Source organism: Silurus meridionalis, chromosome 19 (genome assembly GCF_014805685.1).
Source record: "Silurus meridionalis isolate SWU-2019-XX chromosome 19, ASM1480568v1, whole genome shotgun sequence".
Taxonomy (NCBI): Eukaryota; Metazoa; Chordata; class Actinopteri; order Siluriformes; family Siluridae; genus Silurus; species Silurus meridionalis.
Genome location: NC_060902.1, coordinates 16,659,933 through 16,687,146, shown reverse-complemented (window position 1 = coordinate 16,687,146; position 27,214 = coordinate 16,659,933). Strand labels below are relative to the sequence as shown.

At 41.0% G+C, this 27,214-nt stretch overlaps 1 protein-coding gene across 1 annotated transcript; it reads right to left on the bottom strand.

Annotated features, from left to right (window-relative positions):
• Positions 1–1,649: 1,649 nt before the first annotated feature.
• Positions 1,650–26,709, bottom strand: grm2b (glutamate receptor, metabotropic 2b). The gene is given in 8 exon segments (XM_046874676.1): positions 1,650–3,593; positions 4,683–4,727; positions 4,730–4,862; positions 7,533–8,596; positions 9,444–10,051; positions 10,053–10,279; positions 20,243–20,867; positions 26,247–26,709. Coding segments are annotated over 7 exon segments (2,667 nt in total). The 5' UTR covers positions 20,759–20,867; positions 26,247–26,709; the 3' UTR covers positions 1,650–3,519.
• Positions 26,710–27,214: the final 505 nt, after the last annotated feature.

Sequence of the window (27,214 nt, the reverse complement as noted above, 5' to 3'; positions counted from 1 at the left end):
CTACACTAATAAATTATGTGTTAATAATTTTAGCCCAACATCCAACCATAAATATTTGGTGGGAATTAATTCACTGAAAAAAAAAAACATCACCGGTATACACTCAGCGCTCGAATTGTGTCAAGTCTTATTGGGGGTCCCTAGTTGTTGTCATGGGGGCCCTTAATGCCTTATGGGGGGTCCCGGATCCTCCCAGCCCCCCCTCAATTAGAGCACTGGATTCACTCGGTTGCCATGTTTACAGGTCGAAATTTGTGAGGTGAACGTACACGCAAGGAATTGTGGGCAATATGAGCTGAAAAGCCTGTCGGTGCATTAATAGTAGAGTATCCAGGTATCTTCCTGATTTTAGCATGATACAGTTTAGGACAGAATTCCCAAGTTATTCTAACAGCAAACACCTGAAAAAACAAAAAACAAAAGTGTCTGTAGATAAATCTTTTGTTACTTCCATTTATATAAAACAATGCATGCACAGTGGCTGCAAAAGTGTAGAAACACATTTTTTTTGAGAGACACAGATGTTCTTGCTGGCTGTTCTTCTTGTTTCTATGTAGTAAACACGGTAAAACGCAAAAAAACAAATGAATAGGAACATATAGTTCAACCCCAGCAAAACAGAACTGCTGGTCATCCCAAGTGATTCATCTCCAGGTCAAGATCTACAAATAACACTTCATGGCTCTCTGCTCTCCCCTTCAGCCACTGCTCGTAACCTTGGGGTAACTATGGACAATGAACTGATTTTTTTCCCACATATCGCTAATGTTGCTCGTTCTTGTCGATTTCTTCTCTATAACATCCGAAGGATTCGACCATTTCTGTCCATACAGGCTGCCCAGTTGCTTGTTCAGTCTCTTGTCATTTCAAGACTGGACTACTGCAACTCTCTGCTGGCAGGTCTTCCCCTGAACGCTATTCGTCCACCGCAAATGATCCAAAACGCAGCTGCACGACTTGTGTTCAATCAGCCCAAGTTTTCCCACACCACCCCACTGCTGCGCTCCCTTCACTGGCTTCCAGTAGCTGCACGTATCAGATTCAAAACACTGATGCTTGCCTACAAGGCCAAAAATGGACCAGCACCATCTTACCTCAGTGACCTCATCACATCTCGCACTGCACCACGCTGTCTGAGATCCTCCAGCACTGCTCGACTGGTACCACCTTCTCTCAGAATGAGAGGTAAGTACAATTCAAGGCTCTTCTCTGTTCTGGCACCGAGGTGGTGGAATGAACTTCCCCTAGATGTCCGTACAGCAGAGTCCCTGATTATCTTTAAGCGACGACTGAAGACCTACCTCTTCCTGAAATACCTAAATTAGCACTTTCCAAGTTTGTAGAATTCGAGTTATATTTATATTGAGTTTGTATTCTTGCATACCAGTGTAGATTTATTCACTACTAGAGATTTAAAGCACGTTTGTACGTCGCTCTGGATAAGGGCGTCTGCTAAATGCCGCAAATGTAAATGTAAATGTAAACTAAAATTAGAATTAGTTCTGTGGGCAAATGAGATTTTGTGTCCAGTCAAAAAATAATTCCCATTCTTGGGGAAAATGCTTAAAAAAACAGTAAAAGAGGAATCTCCGTCATGCCATCACTCATTACACTTTCTAGGCGCTGCAATAAAACAGACAGACTTGTCATTATAAAAAAGTTTATTTACATATATTACAGGAATAGCACTGACTGGTTCACCAAAGTTCACACTGAAACACATTCGTTTTTATAGTTATAGCTACTTTCAAATACTTTATTCAAATCTGATACACTACAGATTTAGTCTTCAAGTTCAAAAGGAAATACTGACTCTAGGGATTTTGTTCTTGCATCGCCACTAGACTAGTGCATGGAAAGAAAACATGGGACATTTCATTATATTAACGACACGTAAAGTACAAAAGCAAAATCTGCTAATGAGCTACTGCAGTAAAACATGGCGGAGCTCCGGCGCTCGTCCTGCCGGAGCTCCGCTTCAAGTCAGGTTCACAAACGCGATCGAATATCCAAGAAACCGCTCTAATAAGTGGAAAAAGTAAATACACCCCCTGAAAAGTCGTTTATTTACTTGATCGTTGCACATACAATATCTGAATCTCAGTGCTATCAATGAAACACACTGAACTAGTCTAACAGCAAAACACTGAGAATAATTATATATGTAAATAGAGGTCTATATAAATTCGCAATCATTTGCCTAAATTCTGTAGGTGTAGGAACAGTATACATATTTAAGAACAACTTTTCAGGGTTGTACCTACAGCAAGACGCTGGAAAGTGTGTGTCTTGGTGCTATCACTGAAGAAGAACATATTGTTACCTGATAAGCTTCATGTAGTGAAGTCCAGATTGGAAGTAAAATATGGATTTGTTTATGTTCCTTAAACTCCAAAGTGCACTGTCAAGCATTCACTTCACCAACACACCTCATACGAGTGCATTTTAAATACACTTTTTCTTCCTTTTTTTTTTTTTTTTTTTTTTAAAACACGCCCTTGTTGACTTTCTCTCACCAGATGTTCCTCTTGAGGGCCGCTTCATTATCTTAAGTAGATGAGCCTTTTGGAGGACCGAGGTTTCAGAGTTTTTACTACAGAAATTATCTTGATGTGTCTCTGTTCTTGACTTAGCTGGCTAGTTATGTGCACCAGAAGGTTATAAATCCAAATCAGGAGTATTTATGTACAATTTGTTTCCAGTTAAATAAACTGTCTTTCTTATAAAGGTTTGCATAAGAGACTCATATGAGCAACTGGAAACCTTTTGTGAAGCTGCTTTGGGACAATGTCCATCGTGAAAAGCGCTATAAAAATAAACCTGAATTGTAGTGAATTGTTAACTTTTTTTTATTAATTCATTTAAATGTGTTTTTATCGTAGTGATACAAAGGGGAATACATGTAAACTTCTTTGTCTAATCATCTTTAAGTGTTTTTATTGGGATGGTGATCAGACCAGAGCGGTGAAAGAGAATGGAAAAACTTTGAACAATGTACCAAGTTTCTGGTTCATTAAGATACCTGATGCGAAATAATCTGAATTAATGCACGTGATTGGATGGAACCCAAAACAGTTTTTTAGTAATTAGTTCCCAACTAAACTACGTTTTTAAAACTCTTTTAAATAAAAAGAAATACCAAAAAACTGGTGAGAGCATGTCGACAAAGTCGTTTTAAAGACGCCTCCGACTGGCGTTCGACTTTATTTCCAACAAATCCAAACTTCAAACATTCGTTCATTGCCATTGAAGTCTTGTAGCTTTAAATGATATGTGGCAACAAACCCACTCATTAGTTCATACTGGCACGTTCATTCCAAGTAATCACATTTACAGGATTTTTTAATTACTGAACACTTTTATAGTCAAGTATTTGTTTTAGTAGAATTTGAGTTCGAGTGCCTGAAACAGATGACAGCAGCACCCTTGGTAGAAGAGGTTTTGATAAAAGATTTATCCATGACATCACTGTAGATGGTGTAGTCGAGTGGAGTCGTGTGCAGTCTTACGGTCCCTCGTTCACAACGACGACGTCGTAGAGTCCACTACCTCTCGTCCGTTGCACACGGTGGGAACCACGGTCGCGGCTGAGGCTGGGGACGAAATGCCAAATGTTTCACGGTCAGTTCAAGTGAGAGACATTTCAACTATTAACCTTTTGAGCACAGAAACATGATGTAATCTCGGTGAAACCGTGCTGATCAGTCAACCACATAAAGGTCTTTGAAACTGTTTCCAAAAGACTGATTTAGAGCTGATATACAGAGGAATTTCAGTAGATGTTGAAAGTAAAAGTCAGTTTAAAGCCTATAAATCATGTTTACTGTGAAAACATATGTAAATATATAACTAGTTTAGAATGGATGTTTATTAGGGGTGTAACAGTGCACAAAATTCCTCTGGGCTTTTAATTAAATTGAGGGGGAAGAAACACACAACATAACAATACTTGTCATTTTTAATAAATGTTTTTTATTATTATTAACATTTGCGAACATCAACATTTTCCATTTTCAAAACAATTTTAAATAATGTCTGATTGGTTTAAATGAAAATAAAATCTATAAAAATTAAATGGAATAAATCTAATTAATGCAATGCACATTTTTGTTATATTGATTAAATCTAATAATCTATCAAATAGGCAAAAATGTATTTGATTATATAAAGTTAAATGAAAACATTTGTTATACACAATTTGGGCCTAGAAGTGTGTGTATATGAGTGTGTGCATGTGTTTGTTGTTGTTTTTTCTTTTTACGTTTAATTTTAAAAAAATTTAAAGATATCTTCTACACAACCTTTCTACGTATTTTAGCCTAACAAATGTCTGCATTTAAGAGACACACGAGATATTGATTTATTCATTCAATTTTTATTTTTTCATTCAATTCATTCATTTATTCCATCCATTCTTTATTCATTCATTTACTCCCTCGATTGTCAGGAGAATAATCCATATCGCTAGAATGTTGTAAAAACGTTGGCAATATCAGGAAGTGGCAGCGATTTTATGCATGCGGCGAACAAAATCTGAGTATTTTGCAAAATATGCAAAAATACAGCGTTTGAGTATTGTAATAGAAAAGAATTCTCATCCACTGTATAATCCTAGATTGTAGAATAAACACCTCAGATTTTTCCTTTAACCCTGATAAGGAGGAAGCAGGTATTTGACCTACCGTGTGAGTAGGTGGAGCTGGGGGCTGTAGCAGCTGTGGAGAACGGTTGTCCTTGCTCCTCAGTGTCGTCACGTTCTTCTGCGGCTGGAAAAGTATAATGTGGATCTTTGGGGCGAAGAGGCAGCCGAGGACCACCGAGCCGCTCAGACTCACCGAGATGCACATGGTGGTGGTCTGGACCTGTGGAGTACAGTTTAGAAGCAGTGAAGATCGAGATGGCGGTTTTGTAACACAGTGTTAAAGATGAAAAAGAATGATCTGAGCATCTCATTTAGCAGTCCGTTTTACATTTAATGACGCTTAATGTGCTATTTCACATAATACACGGAAGGTCCTCTAATAGTGCAGTGTGACTGGAGCAAATCATTTTCTGCTCACTTTTAGTTATTAGTCATCAGCAGAAAACAGGCTCAGATAAACGCGAAAGTTATTCAAAGTAAACATTATCTATAACCCGAATAGTATTTGTACTGTAGCTTTATTTTGAGATTTGTGTCATGCTTAGGCTTCCTCTTATTGGTGACTTATAGATGAGCATTGTACCAATTTCATATTCTGAGATTTTCTCCAAAATGGTTTGTTGTTTTCTATCGACACATTGCCACTAAATCGGTCGCTAATGAACATGTCAACTACAATGATTTCTTTTGTAATGCGCAGATTTTGTCAGTAAAAATGGTCCGGTGTAAAATTTGTTGTAATGGCGCAGGTGTACAGATTTAGCAGATGTTTGGAAAACTTTCAGTTGTCTCCCGCAGTAACTCCAGCTCATTTGTGCTGAAATTCTGAAAACATTTCCTAGAGCCGCAGCTCCGAAATTTGGGAATGCCCCCCTGTGCTACGCCGCGGCAAGCCATAAAATGCTGGACAAAATACCAAAGAGAGGCTCGACAGGAGCCAAACCGCTGTGGGAAGGAAAAAGGGAGAGTGAGGAAAATACAGATCTCTTTGTTGTGCTGACAATCGCTGCACTTTGCTCCCGTCTGCGAGGCCGAGGGTTGCCTTGCTGAATCCCATCGCCGCGAGCCGCTCTTTTATGCCAGAATACATTAAAACTAATCCTTTTCAAAACTGTTTTCACACAGAGACAGAACTCCTCATTAGTTATGATTCTACATTTTAAACATGGCCAAAGGCGTTACGAATAAATTTTTTCTGACTGTTGTAAACATCTGCTATATCTTAATACAACCAATCGCTGGGTCCAGAATTTAGCATGGCAACGATGAAATTTTTAAACTTTGATAAATCTTTTTTTAGAGCTACAGTAAGAAGCAAATGTCATGTTTACAAGAAAAGTTTAGAGCAATGCTTCCTACTAATTTGAACTCATTGCAACAAACAGAGAATGGCTGGTAAGAGTAGGGTACTTGTATAACGCCAAGCGACCCCTAGAAATGTTTACAGATTATGTGCACCATTAGCCCATTCTCAGGAAAGTACCTCTTGTACAGTGAGATACCTCACCGAACCTGCTGTAACTTTTTCCTTATTAGGAAAAATAGTCCTAGATTTTTGCTAAAACATCTTTCACAAGTTATACTGTATGTTGAAAGTATAATGGGATACGCCTTGATATTTAGCAACTAGTTTAAATATTTTACAGTACAAGTAGTCTCAGAGTTACGATTTATCGATCTCACTATTCCAAAAAAATAGTAAAAATATTTACATTTTCACGCTGCATTTTAATTATCATACAATATATTGGGATGCTGCCAGGATGTACGCCTGCCAACCTTGTGAGATGCTAGCAATCGACAGAGTTTAGTTTTCTTGGTGTTAGCGAGTGCATTTTATTTTGTGTTTTCAGTGATTCAAAGCCCAATTTTAGCTCTCGTCGTCGTTTATCGACATCGCCAGACACAGACACAGAGTGCGTTTGGCTGAGTTGGCATTATATTTAACAACTTTTTTAGTTTCCTGTGCACTAAGCAAATTTTTTTTTTTAATGCGTCACCTTTATGACCTTTCTTTTGAAGCCATACCATAAAGACTTGCAATCTTTTTCACTACATAACATGATTCCTTTCTCCCATTGTCATCGCATCTCAGGATTTTCTTTGCAGTGGTTTCCTCAATTCAGGCTCCGTTTTGCACTGATGAGGAAACGTTGGCTTTCCTCCTGGCACAGTGATCTCTTGCGACAGCTGTTTTCTACGGTGGGCCTGGCATCGCCGCTCACACAGCCTTGGGCCGTTCTTGATAACTCTGTGTACTGTGGAGCTAACCGAGTTCTGACATCTCATGCCACACAGCAAAACGAATCCGCTGATAAAGTGCGACAGGCCGCCCACAGTCTCCCGGAGGGACTCGTAACACACTCTAGTGTTACGTGCTCACGCCTCTGTGCGTCGCATGTTTGTGTTGGTTGATTTGCGGGATTTATCTGGTAAAGCAGCAGAAGTAAAGGGCCATCTGGCCCTTATTTCCCTGTCCGCGGTGGCATGTCAGAGCTGTATGTATAATAAAAAAATTTTTTTTTTAAAGAAGCGAATTTTGTTACTTGAACATTCAAGTTTGTGGATTTATTGGAATACTGGGAGCGTAGGATAAACCCTTTTACCATGTCCTTTACGGTAGAGTTAATATTTTGTAAAATACTACAAGGTCCAGCGTGCCACATTGTAACAGAGTGGAAGTGTTGCTCACTCACAGCTCCACGTTCTCTAGGTTTAATTTAAATGCTTGTGTTTCTGTCAGTGGATGGTAATTTACTACTAGTGCTTTGTGATGGACTGGCTTCTTATCCAATGTGTACTCGCACCTCACCCTAGGTTGGTTGCGTTTGATAAATGTTTAAATGAGCTGTTCAGACAGACTTTGCATTAAAGAGGAATCTTCACTCACCCTGTAGTCACTTGCAGTGACGTAGAAGATGGGCTGAAAGGCCAGCCAGATGATGCAGGTGGTGTACATAGTGAACCCAATGAACTTGGCCTCGTTGAAGTTTTCAGGGCACTTCCTGGTCTTGAAGGCGTAGAACGTGCACAGGACAATGAGTATGCAGTTGTAGGTGAGTGATACCAGCATGCTGGAATCCAGACTGTTGCACTTCAGAGTCACCACGTCACGCCTCTCGGGACTCATTTCCTTTCTGACCCCTGGTGCCTCGACCAGGAGCCACACCAATGCCACCAGTAGCTGGGCAGAGATCAGTGCAGCGCAGATAGCCACTTGTGATGCGGGACTGATAAAGCGAGGTCGCTGGGCACCATCGCGAACTCCGCCAAAGATCCTCGCAATTCGATTGGTCTTGGTGAGCAGGGCGGAGTAGCACACGGCGAACGAGGTCCCGAGGCCGAGACGTCGCAGCGCACAGACAACTGCAGACGGCTTGGCAATGTAGATAAAGGTCATGGCATAGCACAAGAGAACCCCCAACAGGAGGATGTAGGACAGCTCACGGCCACTAGCCTTCACCACTGGAGTGTCATTGTGACGCAGAAAAACTACAGCCACGGCCAGGGTGCACATCATACCCAGACAAGCGATGGTCACAGGTCCTACAGCCCAGGCATCTGACCAGTTTATGTACTCTTCAGGAAGCTCGTAGCAGCCAGTCAGGTTGGCTAAAGGCCATTCTCCAAAACCACAGTCCTCACAGGTGAACTCGTCCAGAAGGTACTGATGGGCTTGGCATGGAATGCAGATCCAGCAGCAAACATCTCCAGGTTGCATGCTTTTGGCCTCATTGGGTTGGCAGGGGTCGCTGCACTGGGAGGTGGGTAGTGCTCCTCCGGCCCAGTGTAAAATGCTGGTGTTAAGAACCAGACTTTGGGCCCAGTATCCCACCTTCCTGTAGACGTACCTTCCGTTCTCTTGCCGATAGTAGAAGATGTTGTAACGGCCTAAGCTGTCACCAAAGGAGGTGAAACGTACCACATTCTCTGTGTCAGCAGGCCTGAATGGGGCTAGTTGAAACAGTTGAAAGAAAACAAAATAAAGTTAGTTAATTTTAGAAAAAAAAATGGTTTTACTTAAAGAGCGCATTCTTCACAAACACATTCATTAGCCAGAAAATGATCATCCTGCCTTCAGCAAAGTTTTTGAAAAATGGGCTTTGTTCTGTGGTTGTTAATTATCACCACCTGTTTGCCAAAACACTTTTTAATGTGCATGCGTTTAATGTCTCTTTATTACGGGTCATCAAAGGCTCATCATATTAGCTTCAAACAAAAAAAACAGCTGGGGGCTGGAACAAACACTGGGTCTCCACTGATCTTAGTTAATACAATCGGTCGGATTATTTGCTGAAAACCAGTGGGCTTTATTGCCGCAACTGAATACAGTGCTTCTGATGTATTGCCTTGAATTCCTGAAGAGCCGCTTTTAATGATTAAAAACAAAGAAATATTCAAACACTAATTGTGGCAGAATCAACATTTTCTTCTTCCAGGCTCAACCAGCTTTAAAATCATCTCTGTGTTTGCTTTTCTCATCATATTTCCCTATGCTGTTAGGCAGACTGGAGCTAACCTAATAATTACTGTTTTTAAGTCTTAACATTCCGCAGCATCCTTTCAACCAGCAAATAAAACAGCATACAGCAGGAACGTGATGCCTGAACATTCATTAAAATTGCTCTCCTCTCCTTATGCTTTACGGATAAACATTGTTAATAACGAATGAAAGACAGTAGGTGGCAATTATCATTATGCAAATCAAGTAAATGCTAATTGGCCCCACTAGCTTTTCCACTGCTATTCCTTCAGAAGTATTCTTTCATGAGGCTGCAGTAAGCATGGTCATGTCACTCACCATCAAACTTTGTTTTGAGGATGAACTCGCGGTAGAACCTTTTGCCGTTGCCAGGCTTCATGGCGTCACACACTCGAGTGGTGTTGGGGCACACGGCCTGCCGCATGTTATGCAGGGCGTGCGCCATTGCATACACGGCATTCACGACGAACATGATCTTCGACTCCTGCTTGAACGAGCCGTCCCTCAGGCTGTGCCTGGCGCAGCCCGGCTCCTGCAGGCGACACCCAAACTTATGCTCCCAAAATTCTCGGAACCACGGGTTGCGTGTGTTGAACTCCGGAGTGAGTTTGGTGAAGTAGTCTTCAAACTCGCGGATGGAGTAAGAGGAAAGTTCGATGGTGAAAGCCCCGTTGGCAGCTTTTTCGCTGCCCTGCACCACGCTCTCCTGTGCCCCCCAGCCATCACTTGCCACCCAGATAAAGGTGACATTCATGCGTGCTGCTGCCACTAGGAGCTCCCGGGCATCCTCGCTGTGGGTGAACAGGATCACCACTTTGGCGTTGGCCTTTTGCTGAAGTGAGCGGATCACGGTCTCGTAGTTACCTCGGTTCATGGAACGGCTGACTTTGACCGAAGTGGCGATGCAGATTTGGCGCACGTGCTTCCTGCTGGAAAGCGTCAATGCCCGTCTCGCCGTAGTCACCCTCCGAGGCCACCGTTGACACGTAGGTCCAGTTAAAGTACCGTAGGATCTCAGCCATGGCTTTTGCCTGGTAGAAGTCTGGAGGAACAGTTCGAGCGAAGTAGTCGTAACGGGATTTGTCACTCAGCTTGGCACTAGTGGAGGCGTAGCTGATCTGAGGGATCTGGAAGAGCCGCAGCAGGTTGGCCACCTGGAGAAATTTGGGGGGAAAAGAGAAGACAGTCTATTTGTCCTATTTCACTTTAACTTTATCAAGGCAATTTTATTGTGGATATTAAGCTGGTGCAACTAACCAGAAACCGAAGTTTGATCTATATGATAATGTATAGCATGATGTACCTGAGCTATTCAACAAGTTCACAGAGCTAGTGATGGACTCCTCCAAACTTATTGCACCTCCAGTCACATTGTCTCCACTCAAAAGAAATTTAGATAGATAGCCAGGGACTCTGCAAAGCTTGTTGACAAGCAATCAGCCACACTACAATCTCCATGCCTGTCCATGTCCCCACTCTATGAGAAGATTGCCTCTGGCTGTCTTGCACTTCTACTTGGCATGGAGAGGGATTTGGCTCCTACAAAGCCTCCATCTTCATTCGTTATCTAGCTCATCTGGGTCAATCGTTTTTTGCTTGCCTAACCATGGGATTTGGGCAGGTTTCATTCTGATGGCTTGAGATATCAGCTGCACCCAAAAATGACAGATAAGAAATATTGTTATATTTATCCCAGGGAATGATCAGGTTAAATTTAGGTGTTGAAATCTAGTTTTTATGGTTCGCTATAATTATTGCCAGCAGCCATTGTATTGAGTTTTTCCAACTTTGCTGCACATTATCAAAATAAAACATTTATTTGTATATTACAGTTAGCATAAAGACAAAGCAGTTCATTTAGATTTGGATGTGGTATGCCCCCCTCAACTTTCTTTTCACAGCAGTTTGTTCATGAACTATGAGGCAGACAATCAGGTTGATATTACATTTACATTCTTATTTCCCAAAGCTTCAAAGCAATCACTAGAGGAACACGGAGAAGTCGTTCGCTCTGCAAATTGAAGTGACAATAACGCCCATGGGGAGAGCCAGCTAATGACTTGAAAGACAGTGTCCAGGAAGATTCACATATATAGCGTAAGGCTGCTCACATTAAAAGACCATTAGTCAGAGGCTTCTCAGGCCAATTGTTCTGCTGTAGGATCAATTTTTGCCTTTTTGTGTTTTAACGACTTGCAATTACATGGACATCAAAAACTGACCCCTGGACAGACTTCCCTCTAAGATACTCCATACATTTGGTTCATGAGCTCGGGACGTTGCAGTGCCCAGTGGACCAAATCCGATAACAATCCTCCTAAGGGGTTGCAGGCAATTTTCCCCGTCCCAACGTAAATTCCAATTTCGAGTTCCACCTAAGGCAAATCTATTGCAATTTAGCCTCCAGACACATACGGCTGCTGTTATTGTATCTGTCTCTGCATGCATGCAGCTTTGGGATGTGCACTATTATGTTACTTGCTGGCTGTGACACTGTTTAACACTGAGAGCAATTTTTGAATTATCCATTCAAACCAGGGAAAACGGGGGTGGGTTTTAAACAAAATGGTTTACAATAGCTTTTTGAGAAAGTTAGTGGACCTTGGCGTTTTAAATTGCATCTAGTATGTTATAGGGTTCTACAAAATTCCTTTAAGGTTAAACTGATTAAACAATGTAACCAAGTGCAATCATTTTGGTCATGGTCTACCAAACAAATAGAAATCAATAGACAGAAATAATGTTGTTATATCGGGAACCTTGATAGATGGGTTTCTAATCATTCTTTTGATGTCACAAATTGCCAAATGATTTTCTGCAAAATACTCTGTCATGGAACTGTCTCAAGCGATCTTCAGTAGAGGTCGTCCGATGTAAATTGTTACAGATACAGGGAGCTAAGTTGGATCGTACTTAGTGATAACTGATTAATCAACCAATAGTTTTTAAAATGAATCCTGGATTAAACAAAAAACAAACAAAAAATAATTTACCACTCCAGGTAAAATAGAACTGAACTTTATTACAAAAATAAAAAATAATTAAAGCAGTACCAAGTCATGAAAAATGAGCTAAATAAAAAAATACTAATATATAATTTTTTAATGAACAAATTATTAATTAAATATGAACCACGCTCTCTCCATGCGGCACAAAAAACAAAAAAACAATCACATGCCTTCAGTGATTTGCCTCTAGAGGCTGCTCTCATAATGACAGCAGACCTTCTCAGCCGTTCCATTCAACATGTTCCTTTTGAGATGAAAAGACTTTGTAGAATGTTTTGTTCTTTGTATTCCATTCTTCTGTAATTTTTTTCTCTAGGACCTTTTTGGTATGTTTCCAAATGTGAAGGTGGATCAAAAACATTGTTTTGCTGAAAGAATGTGTTGTGTGGAAAGTTCAGTGGTTGTAAATAATGTAAACATCCTGTATTTTGGTGTGTAACAGAGGGTTTCTCAATCACAAATGTATCCATGAAGGCACAGAGGCACAGCAGGAAACATCGATGCTTTACAGCCTCGTGGCTTCGATCCTGAGCTCGGCTTACTGTCTGTGTCTGAGATAAACATGTTCTCACTGTGTCTGTGTGGGTTTTCTTTTGTATTCCGTTCTTCTCACATTGTCCGAGAACATGTCGAGAAGAGGATTCGCCTTTAGGTGTGAACAAGAGTGTGAGCTGCATTGGTCTGGACCAGAATACAGCATTTACTACAGATAAAAGAAGAGAAAAACTAGGGTACTAAAAACCCAAAGGTACCAGTACAGCCTTGTCCACGTGCTGAAAGCTATTAGATGTGACGTGTTCAGTGTTCACATATTGAACGCTGCACGACAACCGTGTTCTTAGAGCCATGGTGGGTTCAGGGCCACTGGAGAACAGATGAATCGCTGACCTAAAGAGGAAAATCTGAGGGAATGTAATTAGTTTGGACACGAGTGAGTCTAAATAAGGACCAAAACACTGCTCCACTATCACTACTCCCTACTGAGGGAGACTCATCATCATCCTGTCCAAAAGATGCAAGCCTGGTATGTTTGTGCATTAAGATATTGTTTGCGTGTCACTGCATGCTTCTTTCCCTTTCATTTTCCATTCGTACTCTCAAGTGGAGTGTCTCAGAACCGCACTGAAGCGTTTGACAGAGACCAGCTCAGCTGTTGTTAACAGTCCATCACCCTAAACACTTTCCAGACAGGGAGCAACGTCACTAATCTGTCTCTCTGTTTCGTTTTTCTCTTTTTTTCCCCCCTCGTCTCCTCAGATATTCACACACCTAAATGAATATATATGATATCTGCATTCCGTATGTATGTATGCAGGTGTTCTCTCGGAGCGTTCACTGACATCTGTCTGAGTTAACGAAGGCAAACAAAGTCCAACTGTCGCAATACAAGCGAAAGAGAGAGAGAGAGCGAGCATTTTTGGGGTCTTTTGAAATATTCACACCTAAAAAGAAAAAGAAATCGCTATTTTGTCACTATTTCGACCACATTTAAGGGTCCCAATGAGTCCTGCTCTTTGTAGGCAATGAGATTTTTTTCTCAGCAATTCTATTCATCAATATTTAGACAATTAAATATCCCATTCCACATTTAGTCCCCGTTTGCTGTTATAATAACCTCCACTCTTCTCACCTTCCACCAGATTTTGTGCTTGTGGAGATTTAAGCTCACCCACAAGGGTGCTGGTGTAGGTGAGGTGAGGAGGGTGCAGTCAGTGTTCACATTAATCCCACTGGTTTTAAGTAGGGTTGAGGTCAGTGTTCTGGAGCAGGCCACTGCAGAACTTTCGTTTCACAACATATAAAGCAGATCTTCAAGGAACTGGCTTTGTGCACCGGGGCATTCTCATGCTGGAACAAGTTTGGGTCTCCCAGTTTAAGTGAAGGGGAATTTTCATGCTAGCACATCCAAAGACATCCGATACAATTGTGTGCTTTTAACTACAAGTCGACCAATACTTATATTACCTGTAGTTTTTCCGGGTTCCGGTCCACTGTCGTTACGAGAGCGGCCTCTAGAGCATCTGTTTGTTTTTACGCCCGAGACTGCATGCTGCATGAAGAGCGCTATATTATATTTATTATGAATAATTTATTAATTATATAACAATATTTACTAATTAATATATTCATATTTATTTTCTTTAGCACATTTTCATGTTTCACTACTTTAAAATTTTTCTAATAAAGTTAATTACTATTTTACATGTTTTTTATTTAGTAAAATCAGTTGATCAGCTATCTGTATCGGTAAAATCCACGATCGGTCGATCTCTACTTTCAACTTTAGGGTAACAGTTTGGTAAAGAACCACATACGGCTGGAAAAGCCAGGTGTCCCAATAATTTTGTCCATATAGTGATCTACAGTGCAAGTCCTGAATGAGAATGGGAGCTTTGATAGATGCAGCTACTGAATGGAAAACAGCTTCTGGCAGGGACAGAGAGATGAGAACAGAAAACGCAGGAAGTGTTCGAGAGATGAAAGATAAAAATAGTATGCATGCGTGCTGGTGTGAGAGAAAGTGGGGATAAAACAGAAAAGAGCTGCACACTACGGAGATGGCTGGGGCCTGAAAGGCTTCATACGGCTGAAGCGGCGAGGTGGTTTGACCCGGGGTGCGAGTAAAACGAAAGCGGAGTGTGTCTGACGCAGTCCGTCAGCTTTTTACAGTCCTGCTTTCAACATGAAAGGCCCATCTGTTTCAACGGCTCCGGCGCCAGGCATGTGGGCTTCCCACACAGCTACAGAGAAGTTAAAAAAGATCCTCTCACCCTAAAAACAGTGACACTAATGGATGGGAAATGAAATTCCATCCTTCAGATTCACGTGATTCAAGTCAATTTGGGATTTGGTGCCATTTCATTTGCAGAATATGGGCTGTTAATTCGCTCAATAAGGTTTGTGTATTTCAAATGATGTGGTTTTTTTTCGGGGAGAGTTCACGTGCAGCATATTGCATATTAGTATTCTCTCGAAGACAAAGCACAGGTGAGGTCTCTGTGTGAGTGACCTTGTGCAGCTCATTTTACATCACTAACATCATTAATACTCCTGATCCTGCGAGTCCTGTTTGGTTCGGTGCTGTTCTGTCTCCATGACACTCGACGTCAGTGTGATCTGAGTGGAATTTCTCTTTCTGAGGTCATTGTTACCTGCTGATATTCTATAGTGCCAAGCATCAATTCTCATTGTTAAGAAGTTGTGCTGCTTCCTAGTGACTTCTGGTTCAGATAGACGGATTTTAAATAAACGTGCAATCGCCATCAATAGGGTAATATTTTCTGGGGGCAAAAATGTTACGAACTTTTATGGTCTCCAGGGAACATCGTCAGACGGCACGGCACGACACGTTGCTTTTTATTTGGTCTTCAAGAGATAAGGAGGAAAATCGGAATCTGTCCAACACGTTGGATGGAAAGCTCGTTAATAAAGAGCCTCAGATAAATAAGCGACGGTACAAATTCATAAATATTGAAATAGTTGCTTTATCTTGTATTAGTTTCTATAATTCCGTACAACAATGGCAAAAGGATTGATTTCACACAGAAAAAATACGGTGCTGGTATGCAAAAGCAATAAGAACCTGCTCAAGGACAATTCTCGCTGCGCACGTTACTGCATGGCAATTATTATTCCCGATGCTCTGCATGCGCAAGGTCGATTTTGTGAAAACATATACTGTAATTTATTCTTTCACCTGCCGGAGAAAGGGATGAGAGCAGGAAAGATGAAAGCGGCTGCGACTAGCAATTGGTTCGCGTTACGAGTGCCGTGTGAACTATGACGCGCGTGGAGGATCTGCCAAACATTCGTACACACAGAGACTCAGTAACCTAGGCAATATTCTGCCTTAATTAGAGCACAGGAAGACTCGCAGTGAAAGAGTGACAGATTCAGACTGAAATGTCGCAGCCAGAGCGAAAACTCCGGCGTGCCTCAGGCTTTGTGCACAAACTGAATTAATTGTAAACGTATGCATGAGTGTCGTTGTGTAATATTAAGATTCTGTAGCCATATTAATTTGGTGTTTAATGCAAGCAACCCTGTGTGTGTGTGTGTGTGTGTGTGTGTGTTTTTCCATTATTGTTTCCTTCTCTGGTGAGGGAGGTGTTTCGTCCTCAAGACAACCACACAACCAGTCTGCCAATCTCACCCACACACAAACTCAAATATAGATCTTTATATCACTCTCTCTCACACACACTCACACACACACACACACACACACACACACACACACACACACACACACACACTCACTCACCAAAGATAGTACAGTCATCCGGTATCAGACACACACCCACGTGCCTAACCTTAACCCCAAAACAGGGAAAGCTGAAGCCAGTACTCATAATAACACCCGGAAATACACACACACCTGCATTAGGTTACATTAATGTCAGGTTGTAGTAATACAGATTCGATTTTCTGCATTAATATGACGTATTAGATTTTTTTCTTGAGGATTGTGTGGAAACAGAAAATCTGATCTCTTTTCAATTTAGATGGGAGACTCTGAGATTTTATTTATATATATATATATATATATATATATATATATATATATATATATATATATATATATATAATATGCAATAAGTCGCATTTCAAATTCTTCCCCAATGCTTATCACTGAGATCATCCTTCAGCACAGAGGAACAAGTGACATTCAGTGGAAGAGTTGGGAAATTTGAGATTTCCTTAATAAATTAGGAATCACCTCAAGCAAAACTAAAACCTAAAAAAAATAGTTACTGATTAGTGTCCGAATCTATTGTCCAAAAAATAAATTCTATTTATTTGTTGTGTTCACGAACGCTACAAATCGACAGATCAGATCTGAGCCAGAAACCAGAACTGTGCAGTGCAGGCTTGTATTACAAACACACACATTACATTCGACTTCTTCACATCATTTAGTGACTCCTAATACTTTCTTCTCCATTTTACCTCACAATCCAGATGGCATGCAGCAAGAAAAAAATACTTGTGTGAAGAAAAAAAAACCTTCCCAGCTCCTAAAATTGCTGGGACGTCTGTTGCCATGTGCTGTCTGTTTTATATGCGTGTTCATCCACATCATGTTTGCTGAGGGCTTGTGCCAAGCGTCTTCTCTCTCTCTCTCTCTCTCTCTCTCTCTCTCTCTCTCTCTCTCTCTCTCTCTCTCTTGTGCCAGCAGGCTGATTGAGTTCCAGGCAGCCTGAAGGCTCCTCTTAGCTCCTTCGACTCAGTGGAGGACAGGTGGCTTGGGTTCTGCCAAAGCGGCGTCTCCAGGGCTATGATAGTCCTGACACAGACGGAGGAAACGGCTCGAGAAGCCACTCTAATTCCACCAGCTGTGAACTAGGATGCGATCTAGAGCGAGGAGAATTTGGTGGGTGCTATTTTAGATTACGACATGTAGTCCGGGGAAATGTTTGGTATATTATATAACAATTAAAGCATCTACTGTAGTCCATCTAATAGTCTACTTGGTAAATTAGGATAGTACCCCAATTGTTCAAAGAACAAACATACACTGATCTCTATTAGTGGTCGATGATTAATCTGTTTTGCACATTAATCTGCACTGAAATTTGATTGCTGGAACTGTCAGCAAAAATCCATACCGATAGTTTTTCCGGGTTTCCGTCTGCTGTCATTACGAGAGCGGCCTCTGAAGGCAAATCACCGATGCCACATGCTCTTACACGTGATATTGTGCGCTGCAGGAAGAGCGCTATATTATATTTGTATATATTTAGCTATTGTTTATCATTTATTCATGAATACATTCATATATTTCAGTACTTTTTTATTTTTGTAATAAACTTCAGTACTTTTTTTCATGTAGTGTTTTTTTAAATCCAGTATCAGTTGATTAATTGGTTATCAGCAACTACGATCCAACCTAGGAATCAGTCGACCTCTTGTCTCCATTATTCCTGGCATCACACAAATGTCCCTGTTTGTACACTTGGTTTCCTGCCAAGGCAACTAAATTCAGCCTGAGTCTGGAAAAACTATCTCTCTCCTACCCCACATCACTGCGACATCATACTGTGGTTGAAGGCTTAAAGAAAAGCTCTGGCTTCTTTGGGAAACTTGTGAAGTCATTTCTGTTGTACCGTATGTGAGCCAGTAAGTTTTGATTTGACTTCCTGTCACATTTTTGACTTCCTGCTCTGTTTGTCCCCTTTTGACCGTCCACTTTCTTTATACAGTTTGTCGTTTTCTGTTCCTATTTTAATAATAATCGCGCTTATTTCTTTTTTCTTCTTAACCACTTTCTCCGGTTAATTTTTGTGTATGAGTCAATAGGTTTTTGCTGAGTCCTGGTTCTGAATTTGACTCTATTTAAACTTCTGCATTCAACAATCCATGACAGCGGCGATGAAATTCCTCAGAATAAACACAATCAAACCCTTGAATTAAACCCTATGATAAGGAGTTTTGATTAATGCACCACAAATAGTACATAGTTAACTCCAATCACTGCCCAGTTATTTCAGGGACAATTACCAATGTAAATAAGACCACTCCAAGAATAGGGCTAAGAAACACCAATTAGCTATCTATGGGGCAATAATTACATCTCTAGTAATGAAGCTTGGCATGTGTTTCTTGTATTTTTTTCGGAATATTTTGAGATAAATATCGAACCACTATCGAAGCACGGTTCACTAGGTAATATTTCCTTGACTTTTAGCCGACTAAAGCTTTTTGCAAAAAAGAAAAAAGAAATGAATAAAAAGCAAACACTACAAATCCCTCAGGTGGTCGAGATTGTGCAGACAAAACCCGGTACCAAACCTAATTATGCAACAGGAACATAATTAGAGCTCGGCCCTCTCTTTGGCAGTGACAGCCGAAAGGCAGGAGACGGTAATTAACCATGCTTACACTCGCAGCTCATGGCTTTTCTGCAGTGAAGCGCAGGAACAAGTAGACACTTCAGTGCCGACAGTCCTGTCGGGGTTTTGGAAGGCAGAAAGCCCTCATCAGGAAACTCCGAAAGTGGCAAGAGAATTTATACCACCACAAATATGGCTTTCGGACAACAATAGAGCTGTGACAGTGCCCATGGACATGTCAGCTATTAATACGCAGGGCTAAGATCTGAGAGGTGTTTCGGTATATAATCATAGTATTAAAGTGCCTGCAAAACTATAAATAATGTCTAAAGAAATCTATTTTTATATTGGAACAGTTGGTACAACAATAGAGTCAGTCAGTGTTGTACTATGACGTTTTTGTTCAGAAAATAGATTAAATACATTTATATTACCCAATGAAATCCAGATGGCAGTGGAATTCATGCTTTTAATATTCAAGATAAAACCCTTGCACACTTACTCTGAGTCCCGTTTTATCCCTAAACTGACGAAACCGGATCCGATAACCTCAAGGGAGTTTTTATTTTAATGGTATTTTTTATTGTTCAAGACAACACTCTGATTAACCTCCATCCAGCTGATTTTGCTGATCAAAGCGCTTTAAGAACAGACTCACTGGCCTAAAATGTCCAGATTTGCATTCCTCGATGTAGATTCCTCAGTTCCCCAGCCATCCTGACTTTGCCTTATGCAGAATTATTTCTGGCTAGTAGGCGAGAATCAGAATTGTTTAAAGCAAACCAACCAATTACGGTAACGGGAAGTTTTAGTTCTGATCACTTGCAGAAGATCTTAAATGTCCTGCACATAGCCTTGACCTCGGCTTCACTGAACACCCGTCCACAGATTGGACCCCGGACCCCTTCACCATATATCACTCGTCTGATCAGAAATCCCCAAAGCCACTTCCAAAAATCTAGTAGATTGAATCTTATTGTACGGGGCAAAGGGGCACTAAATCTGGTGTTGGGATGGGATGAAATGGGATGTTCGAAAAGTACATACTGGTGTGGGGATTAGTCATATGAGGGGCCATTTTGGATTAACTGAAAGAAGAAAAGCACATTTTGGATAGGATGTGGGTGGGCTTGTTCATAGTATACAAAAAGACGACTGGCCTTACAGAAAGGAAAAACAATATCTACTCTTGTAAATCAAACTTTCGCAACCACTAGGACTGATGTCATTAATGGATCCCTAAGAGACTTAATCATAATAAAAGCTATATATATACCTGTATGGAGACATCACTATACGAACCCCCAATCACTCCAGATATAGCCAGCGGTGCCTCGTCTGGCACAGGGTTGGACCCATCGGGGCAAATGAACCCAGGTTGGTGCACTTTTGTGAGCGATGTACGGACAAACTCGAGCGACTGCTCTAGAGCGTATGTGTCTTTGGAGCAGGTGTCCAGAATGTGGGCTCCCAGCTTGAGGCCAGGCAAGATGCGGTTGTCTTGGTTGATCTCATCAAGTGCCAGGAGCATGGCCTCCAGACGCTGGATTCCACGCTGCTCATTGATCTTCCCACAGTCCTGCGTGCCCTCGCCTTTCTCGTGTACAGGGAACAAGCCACCGATCACCAGATCACCGTCCAGGATGATCTCACGCTTGGCACCAGGTAGTGCAGGGATGTACCTTGGGCTGGCCCGGACTGTTGCGGGAAGGATGAGCAGAAGTGCGGCCATCATGTGGAGAAATAGAGGAGCCATGATGGGGGAGTGGATCCTTCCTGGAAGCACTGGCATGCTTGGTCGTAGGGAACGTGCCGTCGCTTTAGATGTTTAGATGTTGGATTTTATAGACTGTTAAGGCTTCCAGTGAATGTTCTTGCATTTTTTAAGGCTCTTTCAGGACCTGGAAGATGAACAAATACAGAAATTACCTAAGGATTTTAATGTGACTATAGATTTAATTGAGCATTAGTATATGTCTGTATCTCTTAAGTGTAATCATTTAATCAGGCCATTTAACACACTCTAATGTTTTCCTACCAGTTGAACATCTCTGATTAGAACCAGACATAGTGCTAATCATTAATCATCACATTAGGCAGAGAAAATATCCAGAGCTGTCTAGCCGTTTAATTGGATTGACCTCTGTGGTCGTGGAGGCTCTGCTGCTTTTATTGACTCATTAATTTTATTGAATTATTTGATTATTTTTCTGAAACATCAGAGCCTGCACCGTACCAGCAAACAACCAGAAGCTGTGGTTAAGGCTCAATTTCAAATTTGTTTGGGGGGGGAAAAAAATTCTATCCAAATTTCACTACAAAAAAAAATCAGCGTCCAGTTTTAGTTTCGTAAACTTGGGAGCTAATATTCGTCATTTGTCATATTCGTCAATCCCAGTCCTCATTAACCTTCAATTAAAAATTGCCAAATTCTACCTAGATCCTATCTACAATCTGAGACAAACTTCCCAGGCACCATAATGACGTTCCCGTTTAGAATCTTTTAATGTAGGTCGTCCTGGCTTTATTGTTATGCAGATTCTGTTGCACGGATCCGTCTTTCTCCACGCCAAACTCTCCGGGTTTGTCTAATGAAGCAACATCCTCATATTTATTAAAGTGTTCCTCCTCGACCTCCGTTGCCATGGAAACTGCAGACCGTGGGTATGGAATGGGGGGGGATGGGGGGCGGTGGGGGACAAGGTGCCATGATAAAGGTAAGCAGCATATAGCAATTAATTTAAGATCTTTTTGTGGTGCATAGAAATCACGCATGCGAAGACGATAATATGGTATTAACATCTGATATTAAATACACAACACGCTGATGTGGGGCAATAACGCAAAAGGTGTGTACAGATAGATGATAAAGATAAAAAGCTTTTGATCTAAATCTTGATTTGATCCGTTTAGTTCCAATGAATATAAAATCTTTTTATCTACCAATTTTTACATAAATACCACTAAAGCCACAATCTGGGTTCTCCAGTTTTCTTCCAAAAAAGTGAATTGGACCATGATCCTATAAACCGGACCAGTGTCGCAGTCCAGCTGTATGTGTCCAGTGTTCCAGGAGTAGACCATTTATCCACCATCGCCCTGATTGTGATAAAGCGCTGACTGAATATGAATAATCCAATACTGCTGCATGTGGATGTGCATAAACACCTCTGGGTAATGGTCTGAGTTCTGTCTGAGCGATCCAGTGACAGGAAAATGCAAACTTATGCAGATGATGAGACACTTTTACAAGTTGCATGTTCTTACAAGACACTTTAAGTTGAAATAAGTCGAATTAGTTGCACCAGAATTGGCTGTTACAGTTGCAGTTTTTCTTCAAATGAAACCTCAAAGATTCAGACATGTGTTCTGAGCTCTTTCATGGCAGCGGTCCCTGACATCTGTCTCACCCTCATCGTGAAAGACGATTTGGCTCGCCACCACGTAGATGACCAGCAGTGTCCAGGAACAGGCCACGCAAAATATTTAATTGGCATTCAAATTGGATCTTTTCTCGGATTTCACGCAGCAGATGGGAGCAGCTGGGCTCTCTGTGTCATCAACAAGGTTGGGGCCCAGAGTTAATGGGACACTCGATGCCAAGGTAATGTGGCATGATCAGGCCAGAGACAAGATGATTAGGAAAAAAACTCTCTTTCCTCATGCCGATCAAGAAATAATGAGTAAAAGTCGACATGTCGTTTTTGAGGTCTCGTTGTCCTGATAATGAAAAGATAACTTATAGAAAGTGATGTTAAATCATTTTTAACCTCGTAACAGTCTGCGGTGTTTGGGAGCGTCGTGTCACGGCGCCTTGTGCAACATGATGCAAACAGAAGCGCATCGCTCGAAAGCACACACCTTCACCGAATAATTGACAGAAAGAAGTTAGCTGCCTGTACATCTCATCACCTACTTGTCCTTGCTCAGTGTCCAAAGTTTTCACTTCTTAGTGCTCTTTCTGTTACCGATCTTGTATTAGTGGAATCCAATTCCACCACCTGTAGCCGTTTATTTTTAGTACAAAGCTCTTTGCGTATAATACCTATAGTTTATAGATGGGCTTGTAAACAAATATGGAGTCTGTTGTCTCCTACAACACAAAAGGACGTGGAGTTTCACAACTCTATACTATCGTTGGTTTAAAAAAAATCCTCCCAGACTGAGTCCCTATTTAATTGTGCTCAAAAGAACCCCAGCTTAAATGTTCATTTTGATTTTAGGGGGTCTCAGAAAGATTAGTTCCACTTTGACAGAGGACCACAACGACCGCTTCTCAACCTATTACCAGGTTGTGGAAGACTTCCAGATCAGAGGAACGTTCTGGGTAAAATGTCAATAGATTGGAGATCCCTGTTGAATGGGAAGTTTTCAGGGTTCCCTCTGAGATGATAAAAGGAGAAGAACTCTATACATAGAGGCTTTGAACAAATGGGCAACAGCAAATAAATATATGGTTCTTCAAGGCATCCACGAAACTCCATTTCATAATTGATTAGCTGTTAAATCATATTGATGATGGAGGTGGTGATGATGAAGAGCGTATTGTTGGGAATTTTTTATTTTTTTTATTTCGAAACCGTTCTTGGTAGTAAAATCAGCCTACGTTAGGTCCCAGAGTTTCAGACCAATTAAACACAAGAGCGTTTATGTTAATGATTCGAATTCTCACCATAAGATTGATAGCACGCCTCCGAATCAAGCACTCCTACCCTCTCACTTTTTCACATTTCCAACCGATAATTAGAATTAATGGCTTGGTTTGCCGAGCATTTTCTTCACTCTGGCGTAATTTGATTGTCGGAGAGTGCCACGCTGGATTCGTTTGTGCCTTAGACCTCCTGCAGTGCCGGACAGAGAATTCAACACTTGAACGACGGATGTTTCTAGGTAACCACAGGGAAGCTGGATAATGGCATACATGATGGAGACGTGGGAAAAAAACAAATGGCTAGATCTCAGCAGGATCTTTCTCATGGCGATGAAGGTGAATCTCAGTATCCTCCACCAAAAGTGTGTAAAACAAATCTCCCGGTTCAGAAAAACAAGGATATAACAGAAAAGTGCTCATGATTCCATTGGATGATTTGGTTCCACATGAGAAACTTTTCAATTGGGAAGTAGGTTTTACTAGAGATACAATTAATAAAGTATAGTATTTACTTCTCACTTTCTCTTTTACTAAGCGCTTTGTCCTGGTCCGGTGGGGAGGGGAGTGGGGATGTCGGTGGATCCGGAGTTTGTCCCAGCAACATTTAGAAAAAAAACACACCCTAAATACATGCCAGTTCATCACCAAGCATCAGGAACATACATACATTCATACCCAGAGCAAATTTATCTCAGCCAAGCTACATGTTTGTTTTTTTATTGTAGAAAACCAGTGTAAATACTGGGAAAACTTGCTCGCTTTAGCTCAAACCCTGAGCGTAGGATTGAACTGGAGATCCTGTAGCTGTTGCTTGGTCTTAAAATAATTACACCAGAAATGCATTTGGAGAAAAAGGTCCTGATATTGCAACCTGTTCAAATTTTATCAGCAGTCGGGATCATTAATAGCATATAAAAACATAAAATGGTGAAGACTGTACAGTAAATTTTTAGCTTTAATTGAGAACATTTATGTACTTAAAAACAAAAAACAAACAAACAAAAAAAAAGAGTGGCTTCTTGTTCCTGACTGCCCACGATTCTTTGGACTAAAGCCAAGCTGAATGAATGCAAAAATAAAACCATATGTTGCTGTCTTTATCATGTCGCTTTGGTGTTCCTCTCCAAGTTACCATGGCTTCCTGAGAGCGATGACACTAGAGACTCTGGCTTCTAATGACATTCTATAGGATTGCTGAAGTGGGGCTTGATGGTGGAGAGGTGTCTAGAGAAAACCTGGCTTTTCTATTTACATGTATGTGGGGGGAAAAACCTCCGGATGAATAGTGTTATTCAAAGAAGTGTTATTGAGGCTTTATTATCCAGTAGTTAAAAGAAAAGTGATTCAGACCTCACCAGACTGTCAAGTCAAGTGTGTTCATGTAATTATATATGTGTATGTATATGTGAGATGAATGGAGTGCAGCCCTCGTCATCACAACACACTGCATCTTTTTAGCAGGAACACTAAAGACGCATTAAGCCTCCTGCGTTAGAACTGTGACAGTCGTGAAACACACACCAGGCATCCTGAATAGCATCACAAAGACCCCTAGGTAGGAGGGCAGATATACATGTAGACTACTGTTACAGAAAATCAGTCATTGCTGCAACTGGGGTTCGTAAGGATCTGGTTTAAAGTTTAGATATTCTGAAACTAACGATGGCCTATAAATAGTACATCACATCATATATATGTATATATAAGAGATGATTCATTTAACCGGGCATTTAAGCAATTCACAGCGAAATCCCCCAGAGTTTAATTAACCCCAGCCTGTTAAACACCCACGCTGATATTATGTAATGGGGTTAATTAAACATTCGAAGAGTTAATCCGATCTCATGAGAAATTCAGATTGGAACAATGTGCATGGAATTTAAATTAAAAAAAATTTCCATGAGTGCGGTCAAGGCACAAGATTACACCCTGGATAGCTGGAACCCTGGTGCAACTCGAAATTCATGTATGAAGTTTAATTAATAGTTGATTTCAGAAATCTAAATATACTTTTCCATGTTGCGGGGGTCACACCAGCAAGGGGTTGCACTTGTTTCATGAATTAATGTGTTTAATTAGTTTCAATTATAAATACATTAAGTTGGTCCAGTTATGCATCTTTATTAAAATTATTATTATTACTTAAAAAAGAAAAAGAAAAACACTTCATTCACGTGGTGAAAGATGCACTAAAAATAGAAGGAAAAGCAGAGACTCTGCTGTCTTTGTTTCTAAAAATGATCTTGAGCAATCTGAGAAATGGAAGTGTTTTTTTTATATTTAACACGCCTGAGATACAGGAATTTCATTGAGAAACATTCTCCTCTCTGTAACACCACACCCCTCACACAGACTATTAATTTGGGCAAAATCCGAAATAATCACTTTCCTGGATAAAGAGGAGGCTGGTGGCACAAAAGCGCAGGAGATTCCTGATATCTTTTCTCTCTACACGTGGAAGGTTTGGAAAGCCTACATGTTATTATGAGATTGATCACTCCACACGGGTTGATTCTCTTCTCAGAGGTAGATAACAGAAAGATGTGTGTATGAATGAGGTGATGAATGTGATGAACGCGCGCTCCGCTTATCCGCATGCAGGTGTGCGCGCGTGTGAACGGTTTCTTACCTGTGAGGGATGAAAGTTTTCCTGCCTTTCAGCTCAAACCACAGAAAAACCCAATCGGTGAAAGTTTCTCTTCTATAAGTAGGTTTTGAAAAACCCAAAGTGACGAATGAAAGCCAGCACAGCTCCGATAGAGCGACGAGTAAAAGAAAAGTCTAGATGCGCGTCACGCGTGAGCGCATCATTTCTACCGCGCGCCTGATGATTCCACGGTCAGGTCCGGTTCGGTTCGGCACACACACACACACACTCGCTCTCTCTGGAAGTCACTCATTAGGTCAATACAGAGCTGGTGGAGAAAGGAAAGTTTGCTCACGCTCGGTGCAAAAATAAAATCATATTGTAATAGAGCACATTCCTGTAGCGCGCGCGTGCGTGCGTGCGTGTGTGTGTGTGTATAAATGTGTGTTTGCTTGTGTGATGTGATGATGCGATGGTAGGAGTGTGACCCTGAGTCTGCTCACTCTGCTCATCATTGTCGAAAGGTGGAGTCTGAACGACACACGCCCGCACACGCTCCAGCTCTATCCATCCACTCCATCCAGTAAAGAATTACAGAAATATAAGCAACAGCCTGCTTCAGATGTTTATGGAGCTATGCAGGTATATAAGTGGACTGATGTTGGAGCTCAGATTACTCTTCTATTACTTGTTCTTCACTGTTACAAACATGCCGACACTGAAGACACATCGTGTTATTTGCTTCTCCTTAAAGGAAGCATCACTGTATTATTAAAAGTTAATTGTCTATGTTAAATGACAAGTGTTCTGTAGAAATTGTGTTTATAACCACCTTCACTTAAGCATATTATGTGCTATGGCTATTTAATGCATTCTGTTATTTACACAGTTAAAAATAGATGCTTATGTTAAACATGGCCAAAGGAAAAAAAAAAAAGAAAATCAATTCATAAACGATTAAAAAATATTTCTGTGCCAACCGGGTTTAGGAAGTTTTTTCAAGTATGGAT